The sequence below is a fragment of the Rhizophagus irregularis genome, chromosome 13 (assembly GCF_026210795.1).
Source record: "Rhizophagus irregularis chromosome 13, complete sequence".
NCBI lineage: Eukaryota > Fungi > Glomeromycota > Glomeromycetes > Glomerales > Glomeraceae > Rhizophagus > Rhizophagus irregularis.
This window is the reverse complement of record NC_089441.1, coordinates 4,337,035-4,354,661: the sequence shown is the minus strand read 5'-3', so window position 1 is coordinate 4,354,661 and position 17,627 is coordinate 4,337,035. Positions and strand designations below refer to the sequence as shown.

General features: G+C 27.9%; 4 protein-coding genes across 4 annotated transcripts; 3 read left to right on the top strand and 1 right to left on the bottom strand.

Annotated features, from left to right (window-relative positions):
• Positions 1-81: 81 nt before the first annotated feature.
• On the top strand, positions 82-3,286 carry OCT59_005566 (uncharacterized protein; the record flags this gene model as incomplete). Its single annotated transcript, XM_025322529.2, has 19 exons — positions 82-128; positions 203-214; positions 300-343; positions 406-439; positions 504-605; positions 671-745; positions 815-859; positions 930-1,029; positions 1,594-1,636; positions 1,722-1,771; positions 1,847-1,915; positions 1,984-2,157; positions 2,232-2,320; positions 2,421-2,505; positions 2,586-2,708; positions 2,777-2,830; positions 2,897-3,008; positions 3,081-3,194; positions 3,264-3,286. 19 exons carry the CDS (start codon positions 82-84, stop codon positions 3,284-3,286), a joined length of 1,395 nt encoding a protein of 464 aa, XP_025166042.1.
• Positions 3,287-4,321: 1,035 nt separating this feature from the next.
• Positions 4,322-7,246, top strand: OCT59_005565 (uncharacterized protein). Its single transcript, XM_025322528.2, has 5 exons — positions 4,322-5,038; positions 5,123-5,271; positions 5,374-6,310; positions 6,388-6,748; positions 7,241-7,246. Exons 1-4 carry the CDS (start codon positions 4,390-4,392, stop codon positions 6,672-6,674), a joined length of 2,022 nt encoding a protein of 673 aa, XP_025166041.1. The 5' UTR covers positions 4,322-4,389; the 3' UTR covers positions 6,675-6,748; positions 7,241-7,246.
• An 806-nt stretch (positions 7,247-8,052) lies between these two features.
• Positions 8,053-12,461, bottom strand: OCT59_005564 (uncharacterized protein; the record flags this gene model as incomplete). Its single annotated transcript, XM_066138436.1, has 10 exons — positions 8,053-8,267; positions 8,402-8,565; positions 8,666-8,922; positions 9,004-9,267; positions 9,351-9,629; positions 9,707-10,275; positions 10,398-10,545; positions 10,631-11,355; positions 11,736-12,096; positions 12,372-12,461. The coding sequence occupies 10 exons, from the start codon at positions 12,459-12,461 to the stop codon at positions 8,053-8,055; spliced, it is 3,072 nt and encodes a 1,023-aa protein (XP_065997567.1).
• A 2,239-nt stretch (positions 12,462-14,700) lies between these two features.
• OCT59_005563 (uncharacterized protein) lies at positions 14,701-17,317 on the top strand. The gene is made up of 4 exons (XM_025322527.2): positions 14,701-15,256; positions 15,323-15,523; positions 15,606-15,764; positions 15,938-17,317. Exons 1-4 carry the CDS (start codon positions 15,083-15,085, stop codon positions 16,898-16,900), a joined length of 1,497 nt encoding a protein of 498 aa, XP_025166039.1. The 5' UTR covers positions 14,701-15,082; the 3' UTR covers positions 16,901-17,317.
• The last annotated feature ends 310 nt before the right edge of the window (positions 17,318-17,627 follow it).

Sequence of the window (17,627 nt, the reverse complement as noted above, 5' to 3'; positions counted from 1 at the left end):
GGTATTTCTTGGGGACTAATTTTGATTGGATAAAGGAATTGTTTAAGATTACAACCGGAATTGCAGATCATTAAATCAATAATGTCGAATTATAGAAATAACGTGTTTCTGCGAGGCGAAGGAAGATCGTAAGTGTTCGATACTAAAGTTAAATTGAGATAATAATTTTTGGCTTACATGCTTTATGATTTTGTACTTCTAGACCTTGGTATAGGTAAGACCTAACGCGATATTTCTTTATTTCTTTTAAAAAACACATTTTCGAAGCTGAGTACAAAATTCGTCAAACTTAAATTAAGACTGGATGGATCGAAATTCGATTGTTATCTTGTTGGTGTTGCAGGTAAATACTAATTAATTCCATTCCATTAATGATCTTTACTAAAACAAAAATATTATGAATAGGCGGTAGTGCAAGCGGAAAAACTAGTGTAGCAGTGTAAGCTTTTCTTATATTCACTAAAATATTTGTACTTATTAAACTAATGAATCTTCATATGTAGACGTATTATAGAAAACCTTAATGTGCCATGGGTAGTTCTTTTGAGTATGGATTCCTTTTATAAAGAATTAAGTCTCGAAAAGAAAATAGAGGCACAAAATAAGTAGGTTTAGTTATAATGTATTTCATTTACATTTTATATATAATCATCTATGTTTCTTTTTTTAGTAATTATAATTTCGATCATCCGGATGCCTTTGATTTTGATTTATTATTATATACGCTAAAGAATATGAAAGAAGGGTTAGAAAGATCTATTATTATTAAATTTCTTAATTCTTAATAATTTATACAATAAATTTAATATTTTAGAAAGAAAACAGAAATCCCAGTTTATGATTTTATAACTCATTCTAGGTATTTTATTTATGATTTTTTTTGTATAATTTGGAATACCCATTTAAAATAATTTTTATGTGTTCATTAGAACTTCACAAAAAAATTCTTTATATGGTGCAAATGTTGTTATCTTTGAAGGAATTTTTGCACTTTACGATCAAAGAATTATGGATTTGATGGATCTCAAAGTATGAATTATTTTATTTATCGGATTTAATTTGTAGATTCAATTTGTAGTAAAATTTAAATTACATTTGGGGCATCGTATTTAGGAAATGGTTAATGAGCATTAAAATTTAGACAAATTTCGAACCGATAAAAAACTTTAATTTATGAAGAGTTGGCTAAAGAGTATAGCATATTTAATTAACTAATCAATATGAAGCTTCATAGTTGATTGTTCCTAAACTTGAATTTTGCTCATTTTGGATTTTATCCAAAATAACGTAGAGTTATTATTATTTGAAGTTTAACATTCAACAAGGCAATTTGATAAGGCAAAGTGGATTTGCAAGGAATTACTTAGGAAATTACATATGTCAATACTCCGTCCTATATTAAAATTTGTGTGAAATATAATAAATACTCTCGTATTATTTATATTTCTGATCATTTTTAGTAACTTCGCTATTTACGCAGGCAAAAAAAAATAAAAAATTTAGCATATGTATGACGTTTCCCTATCAAAGCATTAAATCCTCTTAATATAAGTCACATGGGTCATTATCTAATCTTTAATGTTATTATTTTAGGTATTTGTTGACACGGACTCGGACATTCGGCTTATTCGTCGATGTAAGAAGAATTACATTATCTGGGTAGCATGTTTTAAAATGTCATCAAATAAAATATCTTTATTATTTTATAAACTTAATTTTAGTAAAACGAGATATTAGTGAACGAGGGCGTGATATAAATGGTGTAATTCAGGTATGATATTCCGACAAACATCTATTTAGGTGCTAATTTTTTTTTTCTGATCCAATTTTTTTTGTTTCATGATAGCAATATCAAAAGTTTGTAAAACCGGCTTTTGATCAATACATACAACCTACTGTTAAAAATGCAGATGTGGTATGCTTATTATATTATTAAGATTATATCGTATGATGTGTTTTTAAGCCAACTTTTTCACTCCATAGATAATTCCACGTGGTCTTGATAATTTAGTCGCCATCGATTTAATTACTAAACATATTCAACGTCAATTGCATGAACGTCAATTTAATTTTCGATGGGACCTTTTAAAGATTGATTATAATGATAAAAAAATACCGGAGAACGTCATTATTTTGGATCAAACTTCTCAACTTAAGGTAAACTTTCATCATATCACTTTAATTCTGTCGTTCGCTATACGTTTTGTCTGAAGAAATCCTACTTTCGATAGGGAATACATACTATTATAAGAGACAAAAATACGCATCTTGATGATTTCATATTTTATTCTGAGCGATTGGTTGCTATTATTGTAGAAAGGTAAATTATAATAGTACATTAGCGAATAGTTTTATGCGCAATTATTTAATTATTTTGTACATTTTATTTTGAATTCTTTTTTTGGACTTTTGTTCTTTAGAGCACTATCTGAATTAACTTATGAAAAACATGAAGTCGTTACACCGCTTAATATACCATATGTTGGAAAAAGATGTATAGAAAAGGTAATTAAATTGTATACAAAAGATGACTGTTATTTTTGAAATTATACCTTATTTATGGAAACATCAATCTCCTTTTTTAGATTTGTGGAGTATCTATTTTACGTGCAGGAGGTACAATGGAAGTTGGTTTGAGAAGAGTTGTTAAAGATGCTTTAATTGGAAAAATCTTGATTCAGTCTCGCCCCAAAACTGGAGAACCATCAGTAAGTAAAAAATCTGTGTTTGTTATAAATTTGTTATTAATTCATGCTATCTTTTTATTATGCTTTAGCTACATTTTGTTAGCTTACCAGATAATATTCATGAATGTTATGTACTACTTATGGTAAGAGATATAATTTATCTTTGTGATAACTAAATTTGTTAATTCAATTATTCCTAAATTAATTAGGATGCACAAATTGCGACTGGAGCAGCTGCGCTTATGGCCATACGAGTATTATTAGATCATGATGTACCCGAAGATAAAATAATTTTCTTAAATTTTCTTGCAACTCCATTAGGTAAATTATTTTTGGATGCCTTTGATCTTATATAATTCTGTAATAAAGTTCTTATTTATTATTTGCTAATAGGTTTACATGTAATAACGAATGTATTTCCAAAAGTCAAAATATGTACATCAATGATTGACCCGAAGATTAATGATGAAACCTTATTTATTGAACCTGGAATGGGTAATTTTGGTGGTAAGTAACTATTATTATAAAACAAATGATTATTATTATTCCTTATTTATAATAATTTATTATTTGTAGACCGATATTATGGTACTTTATAACCCTTAATATAAATTAGTCCATATAAATTTCCAAAGTACTGGTCTTTTATGAAATTTATTATTTGAACTAATCTTAATAAATATTTTATTATTATTATTATAAGTCTATATTGCCATTCTTAGCACAAATCATTTGTATAACAAAATTGCTGTATCAAATGGTATAAATATATAAAATAAATATAATTACATACTAATTACGCAAAATAATTAAAAAAAATTTCAAAAAAGATTTTTACTTCAAATTGATCATCACCGTTGGCCAGAATTATCAATTTTTACTGGCACTATATTTTTTTAATGCTGGTCGATCATCATAATTTCAGTCACCGGTGATCACCACCCCCGGTGATAGTTGGAAAAATTAATATAAATTATTTCTCTTAGCAAATTGTAATTTTTTAGTTTTTAGCCCTGGCTAAAATTAATTTCAGGCCAGAATTATCTGTATCAAAAACTGGGTAACATACTTATCAACATTGGGAAAAGGCCAGGGGTTAATGACATTTTTTTTGGGAAGTTATTGACCTAACTCGTGTACTTTAACTTGCTTCAAACTTGTTTATAAGGATCTAAACTGAAGTTTGTAAAGTTTAGAAAGTTTGATTGAGGAAAAATAGATTCGAGAAAATTTCCGTAAATGTTTGCACAAAAATTGAACGAACGAATTGATCATCAAACTTTTAAAATTTTGTTTTATTTACGCTAATTAATTAAAAAGATTGACTGATCAAGTAACATACTCTATTTATTAGTTTATTGAATCTTGTTACAAAAAAGAAAACCTGTTATCAAAAGTATGCTAAATTTGCATATGTTAAATATCTTTGTAAATCGATAAAATTATTTAAAGGTTAGACAGGGTCATCACGAGATTCGTACCAGGATAATAATAGAAAAGATTGAGGCTGCAATGAAAGTTAGTTATTACTAAATTAGGTTGTACAAATTGCTCACGAGTAAGGCTCAGCGTATAACTTTCGAAAATTTTATTTATTTATTATCGTGTTATCGCGGATTTAAACTTTTTTTTGGTCACACCTTTTAAATTAAAATTATTTGAGTTTTTTTTTTTTTTAGTATTCTCAGCTTATGGTAATAAAATGGCAGCAGTAGAACAACAGCAACAACTAACAGCGTCTCCTTTTACTCCACCCTCTTCGCCCTTATCACCACCGCCTTCTTCACCTGCAACAGTTAGGTCTCCTTCGCCTTCTGTATTTGATGTATTTCCTTTTGTTTGTGAGGATCCTCCAATCAGAGCTTTAAGTGGATCGCAATATTATCTTATTCATGAAGCTTATCATAGCTCGCCACTCCCAAATGATATTTTATTTCCGTGGTTACATGGTGTAGACGGATCGAACTCTGCTCAAAATAGTTTTTTCGGAATCCAAGAGAGTCCTGTTCCTTTGCATCGTGGCGTGACTGTAGTCCAAGCTGAAGAACAGACATCAAAATCTTTATTAGTTGGCTCTGTTTATCCATCCGATATTTTCAATCCTCCTATTCCAAACGGTGATGATCGTCAACGCAGAAGTTTTTTAAAAATGAACGATGGCGAAGGAATTAATTTACGGAATTTTAAAATCCAAGTGTCTAAATACGTTACGCTGTCAGATATTGTTGTTTATGGTGAAAATGGTTTGAATGATACCGTACTGGAAATTGCTAAACAAGCTGCATGGGCCCAACAAGCATTACGCGAAGAAAATCCAAATGGAATAGATTATGAAGTTTTTGTCATATTGGGTAAGTGAATACATACTTTAAAAACCAAGTTAGTCAATCATATTATTTTAATATTTAGTGGATCAAATTATTTTTTTTCCGTAGATCCATTTTCTTTTTTCGAAAAAGAATTTCCAGAACTTGTTGCAATAGATACACAAGGTATCGTACGTAATAAAGTTAATTTTCTGGAGCAAGAAAGAGAAGAAATGCGAATATTAACTGCTGCATCAGAAATTTCACATAATGTTTGGGTAAATAATATATTGAAGAAGTTGGTTTTAAAGAAAACATTTCTTAAAAAAAAAATTTAATCGACTAATTACTGTTAACAAAACTTCGGATTTTGGTTTCAGCTAGGGAATACTCAAGATGTTCCAGTATCAAGTGATATGGACCCAGCAGATTCTGCAATATCGTTGATAGATGATAATCCGCATCAATTTAGTATTTGTATAGAATCACATGATCTCGCAGATATGTTAGATAAATCAGCATTAAAAGTTTTTTCGGATCAACTTGCAAATGTACCGACTTGTAGACCAACACCGATGGATGATATTATTCATATTGATTGTATATCATCAGGAGTAGGATGCAATAATACAGCAGCATTTGATTCGATAGTAACAAAATTAATAGATTTGTGTGAATTTATTTCACTACAAACAAACAAATTTGATCGTAAAGTATTAATTCATTGTGCTGACGGATATACGGAAACTTCTTTATTCACTTTAACTTATTTAATGTATAATGAGAATCTTAGATTACCACAAGCATATCTTAGATTTCAGAAGACAAGAAGTTTTTTTGTATACCCAAATGATGTAACAACGTTATTAACAATTGAGAAGCGTATATGGGAAAGAAAAAAAATAGAGCAACAAAAGTTATCATCACCGTCATCACCGTCATCACCGTCATCACCATCTACTTCGTCTTCTTCATCATCTTCACCGTCATCATCTTCGCAATCTTCAACATCACCACCCACATCATTATCATCATCGCAACCGGAAATAGAAAATTATGAAAAGTTTCCATGGTTTTTTTCTCCATTTTTTGAAGGAAGTTTTCCAAGTAGAATTTTGCCATTTTTATATCTTGGTAACTTGAATCATGCATGTAATGCTGGTATGTTAAAAGCCCTTGGAATTACCCATGTTTTATCTGTTGGTGAAGATTCTAAATTAGATAAGAAAGAATTTGAAGTACATTATTTGGATAATTTGTATGATGATGGTATTGATAGTTTATGGAATCATTTAGATGCTTGTGTTAATTTTATCGGTAAGTAAGAAATAGGGATATAATAAAATGGGAAAAAGTTATAATTAACATGTTGATTAATTTTATCAATTTTATAGAAAATGCTCGACGATCAAATGGGAGTATATTGATTCATTGTCGAGTAGGAGTTTCTAGATCCGCTACTATAACAATTGCGTACATTATGAGACATCTTGGTAGATCATTGGTATCATCATATTTATATGTTAGAGCTAGAAGACTTAATGTTATCATTCAACCTAACCTTAAATTTATGTATGAATTGCTACAATATGAACAAAAATTAACTGGAAGAATGAATATTAATTGGGCTTGGTTAGCTAAAGAAATTCATACTTTAAATATGTGTTATGTTGGTGCTTAACAATAATTTATTTGTCCAAAGAAAAAAAAAAATAATTATAAACAATAAAAAAATAAATTATTAGGGGAAGTGAAATTAAAGAAAATTTAGGAAACGATTATTTGGGTTTAGAACTTTAGTATTGAAGAATAAGAGAATTTTATTGAACGATTATATATATATATTATAAACAATATATATTTTTCAAAAAGAATAGACTTTTTTTTTTAAAAAAAAAAGAAAAACTTTCACAAGTTGACTTTAAATATAATTTATCAAAAATATATAATCAAAAAACATTTATTTTTTTTTATATGTACTTTTTTTGCGTTTGATACGCAAAAAAAAAGAAAAAAAATTTTATATCACTTATATCACTTATATTTTGTTATAGTTTTTTTATATGTTTTTTCTTTATATTATTATATATATATGTATGTTATGTACACCATATATTGATTTTATTGATTTTTGATTTTTTTAAATTTTTTAAATAAATCTGTTAATTCATACAATCACGTGATAATAATTACCGAGATAAAAAATCCTCTCTATTTTTATTAAATTTATTAAATTAAAATAATAACAAAAATGCAAAAAGTAAAATAAAAAATAAAGATAAAATAAAATGTATTCATAACAAGTTAATAACCTGAAAAAAAAAATAATAATTTAAATTATAAATGCTGATTTTACATCATTTAATAATATGTTTATAAAAAAAAGACTTTTTTTTTTAATTACTAAAATTTTTTTTTCTTTAACAATCACAAATAAATCTTTCATTTACAATAATATCCTCATCTTTTAAAAAAAAGATGAATCAATAAATTATTTATAAAAATATCATTAACCTCATTGTTTCGATTCAAACAAAAAAAAAATAAAATAAATTTAGAAATATTAAGATAATTTTTTTTTTTTTTGCTTTATGCAAAGAATATAAAATAAAAAAAAAATAGTACGTACAAGAAAAAAAAAGTTTTTTTAAACAAAGGAAGAAAAAAAGAAAAGGGGGGAAGAATATATATAAATATTTTTTTTAAGTACACCTGTACAGTAGTAAGAAGGGTAAAAGATCAAAAATATGTTCAAAAAAATAAAAAGAAAAAAAGGGTAATATTGTATTTTATATAAGATTGATGACAAGAAACTAGTTATTATATACAACAACTTATTTTAATTATTGTCATCAAGAAAATATTAGGTATATATAGTTCGTGCAAAAAGATATATAAAAGCAAAAAAAAAAAAAAATTATATATATATATATAAATTAATATTGGGTTCCTTATTTCCAAACCAAAACCGATTCTAAAAAGTAGGAAAGGAATATAACCCACTAATATAAAAAAAAAATGAAAATTATATATATAACATCGTTAGGAGATAGTCTTCTTTAGATTTGTTCGGGCATAACTGGTGCTGGTACGTTGGTAACAGGACCGACAGGTGGTGATGATGACATATCTGGAGTATTATTACCAGTGCCAAGAGGTGTAGTAGAACTAACGGGTGATACTAGGCCGGTACTTGACATTCCGTCAATTGAAAGACCGCCGCCGTTTTGACTATTTTTCTGATTTTCTGTGATGATCATAAGCTTTTCAACCTCTGTTCAAGAATACGCATTTACAATAATAACAAAATAATAACAAAACTAAATAAGAAAAAAAAGGCATCCCTAATTTTTTCTTTTCGGAGATGACAACAACATCATTAGTTAGTAAACGAGAATTTTAACCTACTTGAAATAAGATGTTTTCCATAAGTGTATTTTTTCAATGACTGTAAATGTGGCTTGATTTTTGCGACTAATAAATCTCTTTGTTCACCATCAACCACATCAAGCATTTTCTGGACAACGTAGTTAGCATACTGATCCTTCATCATTGAAATTAAAGGTGATGTACTATTAAAATAATAATAATAATATAATAATTAATATAATTATAATAATATAATAAAATAAATCGTTTAAAACGAAAAAAAAATAAAATAATTTTACGCACCCATCAGGTTTGGTCATAATAACTTCTTCGATCAACATTTGACGATCCCGTTTACTACCGTAAGCAACACATTTTTCTACAACGTTACTGGCAAATTTATGTTTTGACATCTGTAAGACATTGCCCCGAACTTTAGCTACAACCATTGATTTATCGGCTGCTTTTCCACGCTCTAAAACATGCTGAATGACATAATTTCCGTATTGATCTTGGACTAAATTTTGAGTATACCGATGAAGTTCCTCTAAAAGTGGTTTCTGTAATTAAGTTTAAAAAATTAAGCGATTAAAAAAATTATATATATACATAACCCTTTTCTTCAAAAAATTTAAACTTACGATAAAATTTATTCTTACCGTTTGTTCATCTGTACAATGTTCAAACATGCGCTGAATTACACGACAACCATAAGGATGTGTAGCAAGATTATATACTTGACTGTGAAAAGCATTAATAATGAATTGAATATGTTCAGCTGGGACACGTTCAATAGCCTTTTGAATGACGTGATTGCCATTTTGATCTTTAACACATTTAAGTACATGTCCATCAAGTTCTTTAACCAAAGTAGCTTGTTGTTCAGTAAGAACATGTTCAAGGGCCTGACGAAAAAAATAGTGCAAATAATTTTTTTAGTAAAAAAAAAAAAAAAATTTTCATCTATCAAACCACTATATATACATACCTTTTGAACAACACGACATCCATACATTTGCAATGCCAATGATAAAACATGACCTTCCATTTGTTTAGCCAAGATCGTCTTTTGCATTTGATTTCCGTGTTCAAAGAATTTTTGAATTACATAATTACCAAAAACATCAGTCATCAATTGCAAAGCATTGGGGAGAATTTCGTCAAAGACTAATTGTTTTTCTTCACTATTTGCAGTTTCTAATTTTTGTTGAATAAATCGTGATCCATGTTGGTCACCACTGAATTCAACAATATTACCAACAATGTCCTATAAAGAAAAATCATAAGTTAATATTTCTTCCTAATAAAAAGGAATTTTTATTTAGTTAAGAAATTTTTATTTACTTTAAGTTCATATTTCTTATTCTTGTTATTTCTAAATTCCTCTAATAAAGGACTTCTCATTCCATGACCAGGATCTGAAATGCTAGAACTCAAATCATGACTACGACGTCCACTAGCAATACCACCGTATCCACCAATGCCATTCAAATATTCAGCAGAATGATGATGTCTTAGCAATTGTTCTCTAGCAAGTATCATTTGTTGTTGTTTAAGTTGTTGTTGTTGAATCATCAATTGCTGAGATTGTATACGTAAATTTTTCTCAGCAAGACTTGCAGCACGTGTTTGTGCAAGAGAACTCAAACCACCGTTATTGCTAAGATTAGATGAATTATAATACGGACTAGCTTTTGTTGTACCATATTCAGACGATAGCAATTGTTCGGCTCTACTACCACCGATTGAACCAAGTTGTTGTTGTTGGAGCGCTTTTTGATAGTCTATAGAACCTCGTCCAGAACTTAAAGCACTCAAAGAATTACTACGTCCATATGCTAAATCAGCCGAAAGAAGATTTCGACTTAAAACAGCTTCGTCGCGTGCATCCCATACAGAAGAATTATAGGGCTCTGCAGATAATTTATTTTAAAATGTTAAATTAATAAACAAACGAAAGTATTTTTTTTAAAAAAAAGATGTAAATTAATTAATTTTTTAAAATTAATATTAAAAGAAAAAAAAAAATAATCACCAAGTCCATATTGATATCCGGTCGAAGTGGGACTATCATTGAACAAAGAGCTGTATTGCGATTGTTGCATCTTCAAACGTTGTTGCTGTTGTTGCTTAAGTTGTTGTTGACGGATAAGATGAGCCTGTTGGAGAGCTTCATAATCATCCTAAAGAAAATTATATCAAATTAATTAATTGTAACATTGTTGCATAATAATAATTATTATTTTCGAAATAGTAAACAATACATACAGTTCCTTCCAAACTTTTTAAATTATAGTATAAATCATTATGAGACAAATCTCCATGAAATTCTTGTGGAAAATTAAGGGCATGATTACGAAAATGATTTTGAGTAGGTGGTGTAGATGAAGCACGAGGTGGTGGAGAAAATTTAGTATTACGAAGTGAAGGTGGAGGTGAAGTTCCCCTTGTATAGGCTCCTATTCGATGTTCATAATCTTCATCTAGAGCGGCATTAACAACGGATTTCATATTCATATGTTCATCATCATTCTGTGGAATACGCAAATTTGAATAATGGTTTGAGTGACCAAGTGGATCTTCCAATTCAAGGGCAGCTCTAAGATCATGAACGTCAAACGTATCATTTCCCATATCGACATTAGTATTTGATGGAACTACATTAGCTTCAGCAAGTGCTTGACGTTCTCGTGCTTGAGCTTGTCTAAGAGCATACATTGGAGAGGGAGTTCGTGGGAAATCTTCTTGGATCATATCAACTAAATTCTTCCGTTTATTTTGTGAATTTGGATCATTAGCTCCCATTTGAGGTGGTGGAGATGTCAATTCATTCCTCCAAAGCGATGCAGCACTGCTGCCAACATGGGTACCGAATTGTTCATATTGACCACCAGTTTCATTGGGAAAATCCTGTTGTGCTCCAAATGTTGAATGACTTTCCGGTTCTAAACTTTGATCCAAGGGATGTTCACGTAGAAAATCATCATCGGCATCTAATAAAATAATTACAAATGACAACATCAAGGTAAAAATAAAATTTGTTAAAAAATTATTTATAAATGAAAAATCAAAAAGAAAATATTTTGGATATATTAGTTGAGAATTTATGTATATTAAATGCGTGAATATGTGTCATATATTTAAAGTGTGTATTTTTTTTACAAATATGGAAATTGTTGACTTAATAGGTTAATGGAAATATTTAATTTAATACTTTAAAAGTGATACTGATCTACAGATATTAATCATTGTAAACTCATTACTGTTTCTTTTTTTTTTCTTTTTTTTTTAATAAAAAAAGAAAACTTATTTATGAGTATACTCTTTTTCTTTCTTTTTTTTTTTATGATGACAGATTTTAAATGATACATACCTAAACCTCTAAATTTTTCCAAAATTTTAGATTTTGGAGGTTGGTTAGAAGAACCGTTATTAGATTTATTGTTTAAACCACCTAAACCGCTACCAGCCCATAATTGCCAAGATTGCCCTGGAGTATACAAAGGAGGTGGAAGTCTGGGATCAAGACGTGAATTTGCATAAAAATATGCTGGATAATCAGGGTCTAAACGTGGATCTAATGAAGAAGGATCTATTTCTGAAGGATCGAACCGACTAAGCTGATCCACCACTTGAGTTGGCGGAGCACTATTTGAACGACTAACTTCTTGTCTTTGTGTTCCAAACATATCATAATCATAGTCAAGTTTTCCTCTTAAAAGAGCAGCCAATTGCTACATATGAATAAGGTATGAAAGGTGGAAGTAGTGTTGAAAAGTTGGAAGGTTGGAAGATTGGAGAATAATGTTGGAGTGTTGGAAGGTTGAAAAAAGAAAGAGAGGGGAAGAAAGTGAGATAAAAAAGAAAACATAGTTTAGTTTTTTTGTTAAGGAATCTTATTAAATTACATTACTAAGATGGGTATGCAAATATAATGTATGTATCAAGTCTTGATCAAGAACGATCAAAATCATTAACCATAAAAAACTATTGGTGAAGTTACACTAACCTGACCCTGTGGTTTATTATTTGCCTTTGGCTGATGTAAATCAGCTTTACCCTTGGACGTTGAGTCATCCATCATGGTACGCGGGATCATCTTTAAAGAGGAACAAACGATGTTATATTTCTTAATATAATAGTAAGATATAATATATTATTAAGTAGATTTTAATAGTATAATAAAGGAACTTTTTTTTATACACTCGCAGAAAAAAAAAGAGAAGAGAAATAAAATAAAAATAAAAATAATTAATAAAAAAGGAAATATATATATATATACTTTTTTGTGATTGCGAGTCAAAAAAAAAATTTTAACAAAAGAGATAATATTAAAAAAAAAGAGAAGAGAAGAAGAAAAAAGGTCTAAAAAAAAAAATAGTTCGAATAAGAGAAAAAAAAATTAAGTCTAAGAGAAATTATGAACAAAGCTTTTGTACAATTTTTACACTTTTTCTTTTAAAAAAGATTTATTCAGATGAGATGAGTAAAAAGTTATTAAATTTTTTAGTGTAGGTAATATTTATAATATTTTGCAAAAGAAAAAAAGACGAGAAACGATAAAGCAAGAGAAAGTACTTTGATATTTAGGTAAAGAGTAGAAAAAAATGAAAGTGGAATAAATCGATTATACGGTAATATAAGGAAGGCAAGTAAATGGCATCGTTTCTCTTGCGTTTAAAGGGAGAAAGTTACTGAACCTTTTTGAAGGTTTTCAGAAAAGTGTGAAATTACAAGGGTAATATAGATCAAAATATTACTCAAATCTATATTTGAAAGTCTCACAAAAACAAAAAAAAAAACTCCGTAAAAAATGGAGAAGAATATAATATATATTTATATCCAATTTTTTTTTTATACCTGTGATACCTAAAACAGCCACTCGTTTGAAAGTAACATGGAAGTTATAGTAATACAAATTATAATTTTGTAATACAAATTTGAAATGTTGTTAAATGATATAAAATATAGTACGATGATCTGGTAACACATCCAATATTACTTGAAATTCATCAAGTATTTACTATAACATTACATATAAAGAGCGATTGTTTTATTTTGGTCTTCATCATGGAATCCTAAAAAACAGCCAAGTGGTTTATTTTAATTAGCACTTTAATTTAAACAGGTTTATAATAAACAAAAAACAAATAAATAAATAAATATACCTATGATTGTATCAACGAAAGGAAAACATTTTTAGGATTTTCAAATGATTTTATTTTAAACCGGATCGATTATAATAAATAATAACAATATTAATACTGCGTGTAATGAAAGAGATATTTCCGTTATAATCATTATAAATAATGTGAATAATGTGATAATTAAAAAAAAAAGAGAAAGAAAAATGTTCAGCCAGTTGCAATCAAACAAATATTATTAACATTTAATGTTTAAATATTAGGTAATAAAGGATTTATTACTAATTTGTAATATAATTTTAATATATTTAAACAAGAATTTTTTTTTTTAGCGTTTCATCTAATACAAACAAATAATTCCCGCCTAAATTATAATAATTTTTCCACCAATCACTAATTACAGAACCAGATTATCATCAGGTTTCCCATAGACTTTTACCAGGATTAGATGATCCGGATTAAAATTGCAAAAAAGAAAGGTTTAAAAACATGCGAAAATGGGAATTTACAATTTTCAAAATTTTCAACCAATCTTGTGGTTTTTTTTCTTTTCAATTAATATAAATTTGGTGAGGAAGAAAAAGCCATCTTGCCGAATATTTTCAACAGCAGAATCTAAATAAATGCATACCAATTTTTTTTTTAAAAAAAAAAATTTGTTCCAAGTTTTTTTAAGAAGGTTTCTTAATTAATTAACCATTATACGCATATATGCATACTTTATACGCATATATACTTTCTCACATTCGCATGTACTTTTTACACGCAATAAAATAAACTTTTGTTCATCTTGGTTCTATATATCACATGGGTCTTGGACGTTTGCGTTAACTAGTATTAACTCATTTTTAGTTTTCTGACGCATAATTACGTTTTATTTAGCATATACCGCAGCTTGAATGTAAAATATATTATATAAATAGAAAATTTATGCATGCAGTTAACCGCGTTAAAGTCCTGTGTGGCAATGTGAATGTATGAATTTATTCAGCTGTTACAAACGACAAAGAAAAAGCAAGAAATCGTGTGTTTAAATTTATTTTTTTTCGAAGGGTAAGATCGAAAAAAAAAAATTTGAAACAATGCAAATTATATATATATATATAAAAAGGATTTTTTTTTTTTTTACCTTAAAAAAAGTATTTCCTTGAATACTCAAATTCTTGTTTCTTGAAATAAAAATTATGCATTATGTATATTGCAAATATTGCAAGAGATATATTACCATCATACATTTATTATTAATATAATATACAATATTATACATACATATTTTTTTTTTAAAAAAAAAACAAATTAGGAAAATCATTTATTAAGATGAAACGTTTTAATTTTTGATTGTCTGTATTAAACTTTAATGGACGCATTGACAAGTACCCAATTTAGAGAAAGTTTCGGTGTTTCAAATTATTGGTCTGGTAAATTCCGTTCGTTATTTCAGTTTTATATATATTTGTATTATACGATGAAGATCTGCCCAATCAAACCCGCAGTCTGATAAGATGAGTGTTTACTGGTCAGAATTTTTAATAGTTGCGGTCACCACACGCGAAAATAAATTTTAACAATTTCTACAATGTCTTCAAAAACAGAAATAAAAAATAATGAAAATACTTCACCAAAAGTTGCATCAAAGACTGTTAGAGTGGTCTTTATTGCCTTATTACTTGATATTTTAGCTTTTACCATAATTTTACCATTATTCCCTAGGTTATTACAAGAATATCGGGTTAGAGAACAAGGCGATGAGGTATACTTGATTTTATTTTTATTTTTATTTATTTTATTTTAATAAAATATATTTCTTTTTATATAGAATACATTATTAAGTTTGTTTTTAAAGCAAATACAAATATTTAAAGAAATAATAGGAGGAGGAACAAATCCGAAATGGGATTTAGTATTATTAGGTGGAGCATTAGGATCATTATATTCTTTTCTACAATTTGCTGCATCACCATTTATTGGAGCTTTTTCTGATAGATTTGGGAGAAGAAAAACATTGTTAGTTACTATGGTTAGTGCTTTTTCCGTTCGGTTTATATGTGTGTGTAATTCGTATATTTATACTAACTATTTTTCCATATTTTTGAATATAGATTGGTAATATTATATCGACATTTCTATGGTTATTTGCAAGATCATTTGGTTGGTTCGTATTAGCTCGTATAGTTGGTGGGTTAAGTGAAGGAAATGTACAATTATCCATAGCTATTGTGTCTGATGTTACAACGCAAAAGACCAGATCAAGAGGCTTGGTAAGTAATTTGTGACAAGGTTAATCATGTGATAAGCAATACTTTTATTGGATGGGTATTTTACGGTTTACCCATCTAATAATCCGTTCATGCATATGCATGAACAAATTATATATATTTTTTCGCTTTACACATTATTTTTGATATTTAATTAATGTAATTTTATATTACAGGCATTAGTTGGAATAGCATTTGCAATTTCATTTACATTAGGACCAGCACTTGGAGCATATTTTGCATCAAAAGATCTAGCAAAATTATTTCCTCAATTTGTTGAATGGGGTTTAAATCCATATTCAATGCCAGCATTTGTAGCATTAATATTATTAAGTGTTGAAACATTATATATATATTTAGCATTACCAGAAACAGCAAAAATTTCAAAAAAAAATTCATCTCAACAAGAAGAATCTTTCAACACTAAAGAAGAACAACCAGAGTATAATATTAATACAATTTCAGTATCAGAAAGAAAATCAAATTTAAGAATATTAAATTGGATACATTTCCTTTATTTATTCTTTTTTGCTGGAATGGAATTTACTTTAACATTCTTAACATTCGATTTATTCGATTTCACAAATATGCAAAATGGTAAATTATTAGGATTCATAGGTATATTATCAGCTATTATACAAGGAGGTTATGTTAGACGTAAAGCGCATAATATAGGAGAGAAAAGATTGGTAATACAAGGAGTATTATCATGTTCAATTGCTTTAGCCATTATTTCATATTTGACCAAATTATCAAATGGTAAAACTTTGCTTTATATTGATGGTATAACTTGGCTTTATATTGGTGCTGCTTTTTTGGCTCTTACTTCTGCTACTGTAGTAAATTGTTTAACATCAATAGCTTCAATGCAATGTGATGATGAACTGCAACAAATAGATGAAGTTCAAGGAGAAGATGATACGCAAAATATTAATACCCTAATACCAAAAGGAGAAGCTTTAGGAAAGTTTAGATCTTCTGGACAACTAGGTAGAGCGTTCGGACCAATTGCTGCTTGCGGATTATATTGGATTTCAGGATCTGGAATTTGTTACGCTTCAGGTTCTTTAGCTATGTTAATCATTTTTATAATTGTTAGAATCAAAGTACCTTTTATAAAGAAATCGAAAAATGAATAGAAAATAAATGAATATATAACACATATAAATGTAATAGTGTATATATTTGGGTTTAATAATTTCTTAAAATATTATTATGATTTTGGGGGATCTAGTGGGGGTAAAATTCAATAATATTTTCTTAGCTTAGAATAAATATTTTTTTTTTTCTGTAAGATATAATATTAGCGAACTCAAATATTATAATATCCGAGGTAAAATTCCATAATAATTTCTTAGCTTAGAATAAATATCTTTTTTTTTTTCCGAGATATAATATTAGCGAACTTTCAAATATTATAATATTTATAAATATCACCGGGAAAAGATAGAATAGCATTGATATTAATACGATATGTACAAATTGGTATTGATTAATCCTCTTACAACTAGTTAACAATAAACATAACAAAACCGTTACTACCGTATGCAAGGTTTATATTTAATACGATTATTATACAATTATTACTGTCTAACTTAATTATTATATAGCAGAATTATTTATTTCACTTAAATTCCATTATTGCATTATAAGTCAATCAAATGATGTTTTGAATGTGATATTATTTATTATCTAGCCTGAATTATTTATTTCACAATATCCCATAAAAAAAAAAATATTATTAATAACAGAATGTTTTTTCACCCAAACGTATGAAAATCATGTGAATTGATTGATAATCACAGTGGCTTAACCAAATAAAAAAAAATTTTTTTTTTTTTCTTTAAAAACTTTTTTTTTTTTGAA

Bases quoted from the DNA above. Each gene is read 5' to 3' on its own strand.
- OCT59_005565 (XM_025322528.2), top strand. From the start codon at position 4,390: ATGGCAGCAGTAGAACAACAGCAACAACTAACAGCGTCTCCTTTTACT. The intron at 5,272-5,373 runs GTAAATAATATA...TTTTGGTTTCAG, and splicing joins AAATTTCACATAATGTTTGG to CTAGGGAATACTCAAGATGT. The intron at 6,311-6,387 runs GTAAGTAAGAAA...TCAATTTTATAG, and splicing joins TGCTTGTGTTAATTTTATCG to AAAATGCTCGACGATCAAAT.
- OCT59_005563 (XM_025322527.2), top strand. From the start codon at position 15,083: ATGTCTTCAAAAACAGAAATAAAAAATAATGAAAATACTTCACCAAAA. The intron at 15,257-15,322 runs GTATACTTGATT...CTTTTTATATAG, and splicing joins TTAGAGAACAAGGCGATGAG to AATACATTATTAAGTTTGTT. The intron at 15,765-15,937 runs GTAAGTAATTTG...TTTATATTACAG, and splicing joins AGACCAGATCAAGAGGCTTG to GCATTAGTTGGAATAGCATT.